This window comes from Hemicordylus capensis, chromosome 4 (assembly GCF_027244095.1).
Source record: "Hemicordylus capensis ecotype Gifberg chromosome 4, rHemCap1.1.pri, whole genome shotgun sequence".
Taxonomy (NCBI): Eukaryota; Metazoa; Chordata; class Lepidosauria; order Squamata; family Cordylidae; genus Hemicordylus; species Hemicordylus capensis.
This window is the reverse complement of record NC_069660.1, coordinates 274,652,100-274,664,302: the sequence shown is the minus strand read 5'-3', so window position 1 is coordinate 274,664,302 and position 12,203 is coordinate 274,652,100. Positions and strand designations below refer to the sequence as shown.

The following is a 12,203-nucleotide window of genomic DNA, read 5'->3' as shown; positions in this document are numbered from 1 at the left end:
AATGGCTACAAGTTTAAATAAAGTGGTTTCAGATCATTTTAATTGTTTTTACTCTTTTGTATTTCTTGTGTTTTAATCTGTGTACACTGTCTAGAGATACACATATCAGGCGGAATATAAATATGATACATAAATAATGTTCTAGATCAGTTATGATTATGACTCTCTGTGCAGCTGTTGGGGGGGGGACTGGGAAGGATTGGCTCACATCCCATCACCAATGGCACATCACGGAAGTGATGCCTCCCATCGTGGTCTATCCATGAGCGGTGTGGAGGAGGTGGTGAGTGATGGGCCAGGGCAGGACTTCCAACCCACTTTTGGGACGTGTCACTGTGTACTGCACCATTCTGTCGAATGGTTGAAGAGGGCTTCTCTGATAGCCCATTCCCTCATGGCAGTCATCAATCATTTGATGTTACAGTATCAAGTGGCTGAGCATGTGTGTGTGAGCATGTGTGTGAAGCACAAACTACAAAACTGTAAGCTTGACATTCCTAATATGCTGAAGACCAGCCTTAGGCAACAAACAGCGGTTGGGTAAAAGCAACTCATTAATCCTAGGACTAAGGCCAAACAAAGACATAAGGGAAGCCAGATCTGTCACTGCCCAGAGGCAGGCAGAGTTGAAGAATGAGTAGACTCCCTATCCTCCAAGTTGCTCCTCCACTAGCATAGTAAACAGGACTGCAGAGAGGAAACCATAGCACTGGGGAAGAGCTGGTCTTGTGGTAGCAAGCATGAATTGTCTCTTTTACTAAGCAGGGTCCACCCTGGTTTGCATTTGAATGGGAGACTACATGTTTGAGCACTATAAGATATTTCCTTTAGGGGATGGAGCTGGTCTGGGAAGAGCATCTGAGGTTCTGTCCAAGTTCCCTCCCTGGCATCTCCAAGATAGGACAAGATTAAAAAAAAAAAATAGGACAAGATTTTTTAATTGAACCAACAAACTACCAAAGCATACAGTACGTTGCCAAAGCGCAATTATATACAAAGTGGTTGTTTGTACATGATATATCTACAAAGATTTACACATCTCCAAGATAGGGCTGAGAGAGACTCCTGCCTGTAACCTTGGAGAAGCTGATGCCAGTCTGTGTAGGCAATCCTGAGCTAGATGGACCAATAGTCTGACTCAGTATAAGGCAGCTTCCTTTGCTCCTAGTTTTGGGGTCCTCCTCTTGCATTCATGGATGGCTTGCAGGAATTTTCGGGGGAGGGGGAGTACATACGTATAAATATACAATCAAATATGTAAATTGAAATCGAAATTGATATAGCCGCCATGAATCTGAGATAAGGCAACAGTCTCCTCCCGCCCGCCCAAAGATGCCCATGCCTGCCGTATCCCCCCCCCCAATGTCCCAACATATTGGGACCCGCTCAGTCTTGTGGAGTTCCGGGGCGGCGTGCCTCAACACTCGTGCTGATCATAGCGCCAAGGGATCCCTCAGCCCGTCTGCGGCTCTGAGCCGCAGCTCGAGACGACGCTCTGCGGCGCTGCTGCCGGTGCTAGAGCGCAGGGAACTCAGAGCAACAACAGCCGCTGGCTCGAGTGCCATCGCCGCTCCACCCCGCGCCCAGGGGAGGTTCACACGCGGCAGCCGCCGCTCATGCACGCCCCGCTCAGCGCCGTCGCCGCCGCCCGCTCCGCTTGGCCGCCAGCCGGGCACCGAGCAACTTTCCCACGGCCGCCCGGCCACGCGTGTGGCTCCGCAGGCTCCCAGCTGGCCCCGAGCCTAGCCAATCGCACGAGCGCAGGCAGGAAAGGGGGAAGGGAAGGCAGCTTCGAACTCGGCAGCGCGGCTCTGGCCCATGGGGGACCCTTGAGCCAATCGGAAGCAGCGGGAAGAAAGGGCGTGTCAAAGTCGGGGCCTTTGGCTAACGGCTATTGGCTGATTCCAGCCGAGGCTCAGCCAACCAGAGTAGTCGGGACAGCAAATGGCTACACGGAGTTCTATGTGGCCGGGAGCGCCTGGCGCGCCTCCCAGCCTGCCCCTCCCCCGGGTAAGAGGCGAAGCGTGGGAACGGGATGGGGGAGACGGAGCCGGAGCCAGAGGGCGAGCGGCGGTGGTGGCGGCGGCGGGAGCCGGCAGTGCATTGAGTTGGCACTGGAGCATCGCCACCCGCCCGCTCACTCATACAGGCGGGCAGCAGAGTTGCCCCCTCCTCTTCCTCCTGTACCGGCTGGTAGCTCAGATCGGCGGCAGCATGAAGCGGGCGCACCCGGAGTACAGTTCTTCTGACAGCGACGAGTTGGATGAGCCCATCGAGGTGGAGAAGGAGAGCGCGGACGAGAATGGGTGAGGGAGAAGAGCCGTGCTTGGTCGGCCGGCGGGGTGCCAGGCCATGGCCGGGCTCGGAACAAGCAGGCTCTGGCGCTGTCAGGTGCGGTGAGACCGCAGACTAGGCAGGCGGGTCCCCGCTGTTGGCATGCACGGACCCCCCTAGCGGTAGCAAGGCAATGGGTGCAATCCTAAGCATGCTCACCGGGGAGTGAGCCCCCTTGAACTGAGCGGGACTTCCAAGGAAGCATGCATAGGATCCGGCTGTACGCTTCGGTACCGTATCTTGGCTGTAGTCTTGAGCGTTCTTACTAGATAGCAAGTTCCTTTTGAACTCAGTGCAATGTCTGTTCGAATGAATGAGTTAATACTTAATTATTATTCTTATTTTAAGTACGTGGGTGGCGGGGACAGAGACGGGGAGCGGGGGTAAGATCCGTCAAATGAATCTACGGATCCAACTCAAATTTGCTATTTGATTCCAAAGGGTGTGGAGTGCTGAATATTCGGCAATTCATTATTATATTCGATAACGAGCGGAAGACACTCTGCCCGTGTTCGGCAGCCGCTTATGATGTCTCATTAGTCCTCACGTTTCTAAAGGCTGGGCTGCAGTCCTGGGCACACTGGCTTGGCAGAGGGCCAGGCTGCAAGCCTTGGCATTGAAATCAGGAAGAAGAGCTGAGTTCTGTCACCAATTAAACCTTAAACCTGCTGCTTCGGCGCTGTGTTTGATTTCCTGGGAATAGCCCATAGCTGAAGCTTCTGTCCCACATGTATGATCTGTGTCTGCAGAATTCTCTAGCTGTTCCTAGTAAAAAATACACCCTGCCACCATACTGCTGCTATCAATATTTATATAGCGCTTTTCAGCTAAAGTTCACAAAGCAGTTTGCATAGAAAAATAAATAAATCAGATGGTCCCCTGTCCCCCAAGGGCTCACAATCTAAAAGGAAACATAAAGCAGATACCAGCCCCAGCCACTGGAGGGATGCTGTGCTGGGGTTGGATAGGGCCTGGATCGCCATTCACTCCTTATTTCTTTCTTGCTGGTTTCAGAAACTCGAGCTCGGCTCCCGGTTCAATGTCTCCGACCACTACTTCCCAGATCCTAGCTAGGAAAAGACGCCGAGGAGTAAGTCTCCCTTTCTGATCTGTTCTGCTAAAGGCCCCTCCATTTTGGGCTCAGCCCTTAAAAATAAATAAATAAATCCCCCTCTTCCTTTCAGATTATAGAGAAGCGGCGGCGTGATCGGATCAACAATAGCCTATCGGAACTGAGGCGACTGGTGCCCAGTGCTTTCGAGAAACAGGTAATTTGTAGGCAGTTTGGAGTGTAACTGGTGTCCCTGCGACTCACTTGGGCAGAAATGCACCATTCCTTGGGCTGCCTTCTTCACTTGGCTTGGATCCAGCTACTTCTGTGCTGATATTTGTCTTGCCTTGCTTAGGGATCAGCCAAACTGGAGAAAGCTGAAATCCTGCAGATGACTGTGGATCATCTCAAAATGTTGCACACAGCAGGAGGGAAAGGTAAGGGTTTTTTGTTTTTGTTTTTAATGTGTGAAAGTCAGTTAACTCCATCACATTGGTTATAGAGGACCAACAAGATTGTTTAACATTCATCTGAGCTTTTCTTACCTTAGGCTGAAAATCTACAGCCTTGATTGCACTAGAGCAGATATTAGCTTTCATAGGTTTTCTCTAGAGTTAAAGAGTGCATTTCAGCTGTAGTAACTAGAATATTTGCACTTAACATCACAGTCCTATGCATGTTTGCTTACTTCGGTAGGAAGCAAGTCCCATTGAATGGAGTGAGTCAGCATATGTAGGATTGGGCTATGTATAATTTCTCTTGTGTAGTGAAACATAGGAAGCCACCTTATACCGAGTCAGACCATTGGTCCATCTAGCTCAGTTCTGATTGTCTACACTGACTGACAGCAAATTCTTCAAGGTTTCAGGTAGGAGTCTTTCCTGGAGATGCCAGGCATTGAAGCTGGGACATTATGCATGCAAAACAGATGCTCTACCACTGAGCTATATGGCTCCATGTCCAAAGGTGGCATATGTGGATCTCCCCTCCAGGCACTGACCATATCAAGACCTGCTTAGCTTCAGTAAGGTGGCTATATTGTGTGTTCTCTTAGACCACACTCTGGTTACTTTCAAGTGTCTAAGACGTTTGTATGCATGTGGATAGCGTTCTTTTTTTCTTAGTGATCCAGAATAGGTAGTTTTAATCTTTTCTTTCTATTGTTACGTTTTAAGGTTTTTACTCTGCAAGGGGTTTCTGTTATTTTAGCCCGCAAGCCAGCTTGAGGGACCTGATGGGCCAATAAATAGGACCGATATATAAGTTTAATAATAATATAATTGTATGCCATAGAAGAAGATGTGTAGACGAAAGAGAGCAGACATATATATGGACAATAGCAATGTGTTATGCTTGATCTGCTGTTTACTGATGCATGCTTGCAATAAGCAGCAGCTGCAAATTACAGGCTGAAATTGATAACCCATTAAATACAGAGTACTCCAATTAAATGCTTCACATGCACTTTTATAGTAATCGTTACAATAATTTGGTAGGTGCTTAAGTATTGTTGTTATCCATGTAATTGTTGTATCCATGTTATAGATGTAATTGAGAGGAGGAGAGCTGGTCCTGTGGTAGCAAGCATGAATTGTCCACTTTGCTAAGCAGGGTCCCCCTTGGTAGCATTTGAGACTACATGTGAGCACTGTAAGATATTCCCCTTGGGGATGGGGCTGTTCTGGGAAGAGCACTTGCACGCTTGCATGCAGAAGGTTCCAAGTTCCCTTCCTGGCATCTCCAGGGTAGGGCTGAGAGAGATTCCTGCCTGCAACCTTGAAGAAGCCACTGCTGCCAGTCTGGGCAGACAATACTGAGCTAGATGGACCAAGGGTCTGACTCAGTATAAGGCAGCTTTCTATGTTCCTGTGAGAGGTAATAGGCTTGCCAGTGAGTCTGTGAGATGTAAACTGGGGTATTCCAGAGAGGAGATTTTAGCCTTCAAAGATTTAGGAATAATAATAATAAAGAAGGACATAGTCTCTTGTCTTAAGACTTGTCATAGAATAAATCTGTGATGGTAGAATAGAGGGTAGAGGTTGTGCAGGTAAATTATGGGAGGGTGCATAGTTCAGAGGAAAAAGCTCATGCTTTGCTTGCTAAAGGTCTCGGGGTCTGATCCCTGGCATTTCCAATTAAAAGGGTTTCAGCTAGCAGGCTCTGAAATGTTGGGAGTTGCTGTCAGTGAGAGTGGCCAGTACTGGGCTAAATGGACCAATGGTCTGACATGATAAAGAAGAGTCTTATATTAACATATAAGCATTTGAGGCATCCCCCCCAACCCATTTGATTGAACTCCTCCCTACAAACCTAATAACCCATATCTTCCATCCCAAAATATATATTTTCTCCCCCTTGCAAAAAAATTTATGTGAGGATTTGCTCCTCAAACCTTTCCTCCGTTTCCACCCCTAACACATACTCTTTCCTGTTATGTGGCTTTTCTCTCTCTTTGATGGAATATCACAAAATATATGTAGTTTGGCTTTTTTCCCCTTTGCTGGCTTTGGGTATAGTTTTGATTGTGGGTACAATTTTATTGTTTTGATTGTGGGTCCAAACTGGTCATATTAGATCAGTTCATTTTAATAGGTGGCGTGATCCACATATTTGCAAAGCTGCAAGGACAGTGGCAAAAATCCCTCTGAAACTGAATGCGCAGAGTAGCACATCTGTGTGTTTGCATATTTCCCATTCATTTCACTGAGGTTTGTGCAGGAGAGGTTTCTCATTTGATTGTTCCCATCGCTGTTTTCAGCTGAGAAGTGCTTATTAGCTATTGTGGTTCACGGAAACTATGTTCGCTTCTTCGGGAAATGTGCTGGGGAAGATCTTGTTGAGATAGATGGTCTGCAAACAATGAATAGGACTGGGTACCCATCCTAAGACATCACTTTTCCTTATTGTCTCCTAGGCTATTTTGATGCCCACGCCCTTGCCATGGACTACCGGAGTCTAGGTTTTCGAGAGTGCTTGGCCGAAGTCGCCCGCTACCTTAGCATTATCGAGGGTCTTGACACTTCTGATCCTCTTCGTGTCCGCCTTGTGTCTCACCTGAATAATTATGCCTCTCAGCGAGAAGCCGCAAGTAGCTCACACACTGGGCTTGGACACATTCCTTGGGGCAGTGCCTTTGGACATCACCCCCATATTTCCCATCCACTGCTACTGCCTCCGAATGGGCCTACTTCTACTAATGGCACAGCAGCCTCCACGGAAGCCCATCACCAGAGTAGAATTGCTGCTCACACTGAATCATCTTCACTGAGAGTGCCCCCTAATGGGAACATTGGACCAGTGCTTCCTGTGGTTGCCTCCACTTCTAAACTCTCTCCTCCTTTGCTATCTTCCATGGCCTCCCTGTCTGCGTTCCCTTTCTCTTTTGGTTCTTTCCACCTATTATCACCGAACGGGCTCAGTCCGTCTGCACCACCACAGCCGGCCAGCCTTGGCAAACCCTACAGACCATGGGGGACCGAAATTGGTGCTTTTTAAGAACTAGCACAACTGGCTGTGTGTATGTGTGTAAATATCCAGCTGAGGTGTTTCCAGTTTCACTTTTAAAACTCTTTAATGGTTTAAAATAAAAGGTACAGTTTTGGATTTAACAGAGTTTGTACAAAAGGAATGTTTCTCCTCATTTATACTTTGTATTAGCAGATGGATTTTTTTTAAACCTAGTTGCCAGAAGCTTATCCAGTTCTTTATCACAATAGAGGTTAATTTTTTAAAAATAGAATTATGCTGAATATTTCATTTTATGATGTAAGTGGTATTTCTTGAATGATCCTGTTTGACTGAGAACACTGGATCTTTTTTTAAAAAAAATAGAATTTGTCTTTTTTTAAAGCAACAATTTGTAAGTCTTGTTTAGCTTTCAAAATCACGTTTTTTCAGCCTTAACACTTTTGTTTCTGTTAATCTGTGACACTGAGATGTTCTACCAGGAGAAATCCTTTGTAGGCTATGTTTTCATAGCTTATTTGGTTACAAAACTTTTTATAGTTCTGAGCAAAAGCGTTGACAAATCAGATGGACCAGCTTTATCCAAGAAGAAGAAAATTTATTTCTATGGTTTCTGCAGTGGCTTTTGGGTTCAGCCTCGTGCCCAGTAGGCGTATATCCTTACCCTTGCTCTAATCCTCATGCCAAATGGTTTTTGCCCTTTCTCCATGGGAGAAAAATTCTGCAAGAGTCACAAAAAAGCTAGAGACTAAGGTCCTGAATTTTAAAGCACTTACCTGCTTACTCCAACTTCTGATATATAATTTTATTGTTTCTAAGAAGGAGTGTTCATAAACTTAGAGATCAGTGTAGGTTATATTGGGTTTTGGGAAGAAAAAGCCCATCACATGCTGTATTGCGACATTCGACAGGCCCTCACCTTTATCTTGCTTGGTCTAATTATGAACTTTCCAACTATACATCTTCATTTGGGGTTAATCTGGGCAGGTATCCAGGTTTCAGCCCAGAGGAATGTGCTACTAATATGCACCAGTACATCTAGAGATGAGGGAGCTGTAGTTGTCCTGTCAGTTTTTTCCTTTGGTTGGTTTGTCCGCCCTCTCTCTTTACTTGAACATGTACTGTCACAGAGAAGATGGTTGGGTGGAGGGCCAGGGTTAGGAGAAACTACAGCTATCTTGTCTTCTGCTTTATTGCTGCATTGACAAAGCAGCATATGTTCCCTGGGTTGAAATCTGGCACTCCTACTCTTAGGTATTACCATAAGATGTAGAAAGCTATGATCATGTTGCAATTGCAAAAATCTGGCAGCTAACAGATTTTGATAGTAGCTATGGAACCTTGAGGAATTGCAGTTTAAAACAAATACACACAAGTTTCATTGCTGCAGCAAAATATGCAGAGTTAGTGAAAATATTTCTGCCTGATAAGTATACGCATTATATTAACAGGTTTCACTGATGTTTATAGATTATGTTCACTGATATTTTTAGGCTTTAAGTGGTCTTCCGATAACTGTGGAGTTGAGAATTTCATTCATTCATTCATTTGATTTCTATACCACCCTTCCAAAAATGGCTCAGGGCGGTTTACACAAAGACATAAAGAAATAAGATGGAACCTTGTCCCCAAAGGGCTCACAATCTAAAAAGAAATGTAAGATAGACACCTGCAACTGTCACTGGAGGTACTGTGCTGGGGGTGGACAGGGCCAGTTACTCTCCCCCTGCTAAATAAAGCGAATCACCATGTTAAAAGGTGCCTCTGCCAAGTTAGCAGGGTCTTTGCCAAGTTAGCATTCAGTAGAAGTTCTGGTCCCTCTGGGGCGCTCTTAATTCATGTTTCTTGAGCCTGTGCACCTATTGCTGCAAAACATAATGTGGATCCAAAATCTTGCTTTCCAATCCAGAAGAAAAACTGGAATGATTGCTAAATATGCATACAGCCAAAATCATTTAAATATATTATTTGATGACATATGATAACTTTTCCCTCTGATAGAATTCTGGAATCATGTTGCAGAATTCAGGATTTTGTAGTGCAGAATTCTAGCATCCCAGGGTGAACATCGCCTATATAGACATTAATGAAACGTATTAGAATAATGCATATAATTATTAGGCAGAAATGTTTTCACTGATAGTTTAAAAACTTTTTTTGAGGGTAAAATGAAGCAGATTGCTGCATTTGGAAAAGGTTCTTACATATAATTTGGATCAATTTCCTCGCAGTTTGTTTCTTAAATGGCTACTCTAAGTGGATTCCACCAAGCTGGGTTTGATCACTTTTGTATTTGTGCCTAAATAAAAGAATAAGAACAAAATGTTGACTAGCAGGGTTTGTCTGGCTAGACAGAATAAAGATGATGTCTTCAGAAGTTTTTGGCAAGGTGCTACCTTAAACATAATCTTTCCAGAGAATGCATTTTTACATTTTACTGTATTGTTTTCTAATACCATTCTGTGAATAATGTTTTGAAATAAGTCTTGATAAAGCGAGCAGCATTAAGAATTTCTTTAAATTCATTTGTTTCTGTTCTTGCAATAGAAGATGAGAATCCTTTCTGCACATTCACTGAACGTGGGGAGACAATGGGGGAATCAAGTGCCCTCTCCTAACCTTCACACACTCATCTGTTGATCTTAATGGCACTTACATATGTACAGCGGTATGCTTGCGGGATTTGTCTTCCTTTTGCAGAGTTGCTAATCACTTGAATACATCCTATGCACATAGAATGGACCCTTGTACTACTGCACAAGTGTCCTATTTACCTGCACATGCAGGCAAATATTCAGACCTTCAGATTAATGTGTGGAGATCCAGGCAGGGGCTTGACACAAGCCTGAGGGCCCATTCTCAAAGGGCCCATCTAGACAACCCTATAGCCTCAATCTTGGGAGGAAAATTCGCTACTGCCACCTAGAATGCCTCCCAACTGGGTTCTGGCAAGCTTGCTGGGTGGTGGTAGCCTCCACCATTTTAGGTGGAGACTAAAATTCCTGCCTCCACCATTTTTGGTTTCCCATGCTGCACTTCACTGATGCAGTGTCAGGGGCTGGGACTTGCGAAATCTAAAATGGCATTGCCCCTGAAGGAAGAATATCTGCTACTGTAGCCCAGTAAGCATCTCAGGGTCAACAATAGCCACAGAGCAGCAGTCGTGAAGAAGAAGCATCTGTCTGCTGCCTGGTTAGCTTTCCTGGGCACCATCAAGGTAAGGCAGTGTCCATTCTTTGTCATGAAGATGCAGGAGCCTGTCACACCTGCCTGATGCTGACCCTGGATCTGGGGCAGGGACAGCAGATGCAATTCCCTTCCTACTGCACACACATGTTGAATGTGAAGAAAGGGCTTCATGTGAAGAAAGGGCTTCATCTTGGAAGAGTTAGGCTACTTCCTTTACTACTACTGCTGCTGCTGCTGCTGCTGCTACTAATATACTGCTTTTCAACAAAAGTTTGCACAGCAGTTTACATAGGATAAAAATAAATAAATAAGATGATCCTGTCCCCAAAGGTTCATAATCTAAAAAGGAAACATAAGGTATAGACCAGCCACAGCCACTGGAGGGATGCTGTTCTGGGGTTGGAGAGGGTCAGTTGCTCTCCCCCTGATAAAGAATCACCACTTTGAAAGGTGTTTCTTTGCTGAGTTAGCAGGGTTATTTGTGTTTTCAAACTTTTTAAATAAGTATTAGGGAAGTAGTTTCCAAAGAGGGCCATCAACTTCTTTTATGGAGAGGCTGCATAAAACAAGTGCATTGCATCTCTGTGACAAGAATAGCACTTGTTGAATTGATCTCTGTTGTATATTTATTAAAAAGCAGTTCCCGGGGGTTTAAGAAGCTGCCCATTTTATTTAATATTTATTACAGTCCCTCGCCAAGTGCAGTTTTCCCAATCACAGACTTGAGTATCCGCAACTGGGAAATTGTGACCGTCCTCACCAACTGCAACCCAAATATCTGTGGTGGTGTGAGTTTTTTTTAAAAAGGTTTGGAGGTTTGTGGGGGGATTTCTGGGGGGCTGGGGAACAGTCTATTTTTTTACCTTATTTTCGGTCTTTCCATGAATGCGATTCCTCTAACCTCCTGTTTGCCATGGGTTTCAATGGCTCATCTACCGTGAATTTGTCAGGCGTGAAGTTTTCCGGGAACAGAACCTTCGCAGTCGGCGAGGGATGGCTGTATTTATTTATTACATTTCCATCCCACCCCATCCAAAGGCTAGGTGGTGCACAACAAGATACAAAAACAAACACCATTTAAAACAAACAGGTTAAAACAATATACAAACAAATTTAAAACAGTTCAGAGCCATTTAAAATCAACTAAAACTACTTAAGAACAATTTAAAAAACCCTTGGAAGGAATATAGGAAAGTTTCTTTTCATATAGGAAAATTAGAGTGAATTTCATAAATGTCATAATCTGATTTAGTCTTGCCAGAAGTCTAATACTGACTATAAAAAGAACACTTTCAAGGAGAAAATGGTCTTTCATGCCATGTTCTAGTAGCTCCTCCAGTTCTTAACTGGAGTGCAATTAAAATAAGATTGTCAGGGTGTCAGAAGTTTAGCATGCATTTTCTTCAATGATAGTTCAGGCTTGCACTTTTGTCTTGCTCACCTGTCTGCTGAGATCTGTGTAGGGAGACCAACTGCTGTAGAGGACAGGACTTCTGTACCATAACTGGGGGCGAGTGGTGGTGTGTAGTAATTTAGGCAGGTGCAAGTTTACTTGTCCATGCACCAGCAAGAAATAAAATGGCATGCTGCACTGGTTGAAATGCAGTCGTTTACACAACTCTGAAGGCACAGGACTCCTGTCCTCTATTATATATCAACTAACAGAGGATATCTGCACACTTAGCTCATTGCAGCAAGCAAAGAGCATGTGACAAAGGGCCCCACAGAACCACATCTCCCGAGTTTCTCCCTGCCATAGGCTCAGAGGTGCTCCTAGGTAATTTTGGAGCCTGGACCTAAAAGTCTTTGGAGGCCCCCCTCCCCTGCAAATTAAGCATCATCATGCTCTGCCTGGCGACCACACCACCTGGGACAGACTAAAGAGGATTTGGGGGTCCCCAGGGACTGTGGAGGCCCTGGACTTCAGCCCCAAAGTCCAGGTCAAAGAGCACTTCTGCATAGGCTACTTTAAAAGGGGGGGGAACATCCTCTTCATTCACAGGTTACAAGCCTACTGGTGTGTCATATACTAACAGCTTTGATGCCTAGGTAGTAATTTGGCAAGATGTCAATGTTGCTTATGCTAAGTAGTCCTAGGATACAGGGCCAGCCCAAGACTCCTCACATCTACATCCTTCAGGTGGTGTGATGAGCTGGTGCTTTC

General features: G+C 45.1%; 1 protein-coding gene across 4 annotated transcripts in view; it reads left to right on the top strand.

Moving 5' to 3' along the window:
- The window catches only part of HEY1 (hes related family bHLH transcription factor with YRPW motif 1), a 29,963-nt gene extending 20,598 nt beyond the window's left edge, over window positions 1–9,365 (top strand). For 2 of the 4 annotated variants that reach the window (XM_053250390.1, XM_053250389.1), the window contains exons 2-5: window positions 3,349–3,424; window positions 3,519–3,602; window positions 3,741–3,822; window positions 6,300–9,365. In XM_053250390.1, the coding sequence (XP_053106365.1) occupies window positions 3,374–3,424; window positions 3,519–3,602; window positions 3,741–3,822; window positions 6,300–6,880 (798 nt within the window). In that variant the 5' untranslated portion in view covers window positions 3,349–3,373 and the 3' untranslated portion in view covers window positions 6,881–9,365. Of the gene's footprint in view, window positions 1–1,700; window positions 2,392–3,348; window positions 3,425–3,518; window positions 3,603–3,740; window positions 3,823–6,299 lie in introns of those variants that run through there. The other 2 variants (XM_053250387.1, XM_053250388.1) reach the window with 2 other exon arrangements.
- Window positions 9,366–12,203: the final 2,838 nt, after the last annotated feature.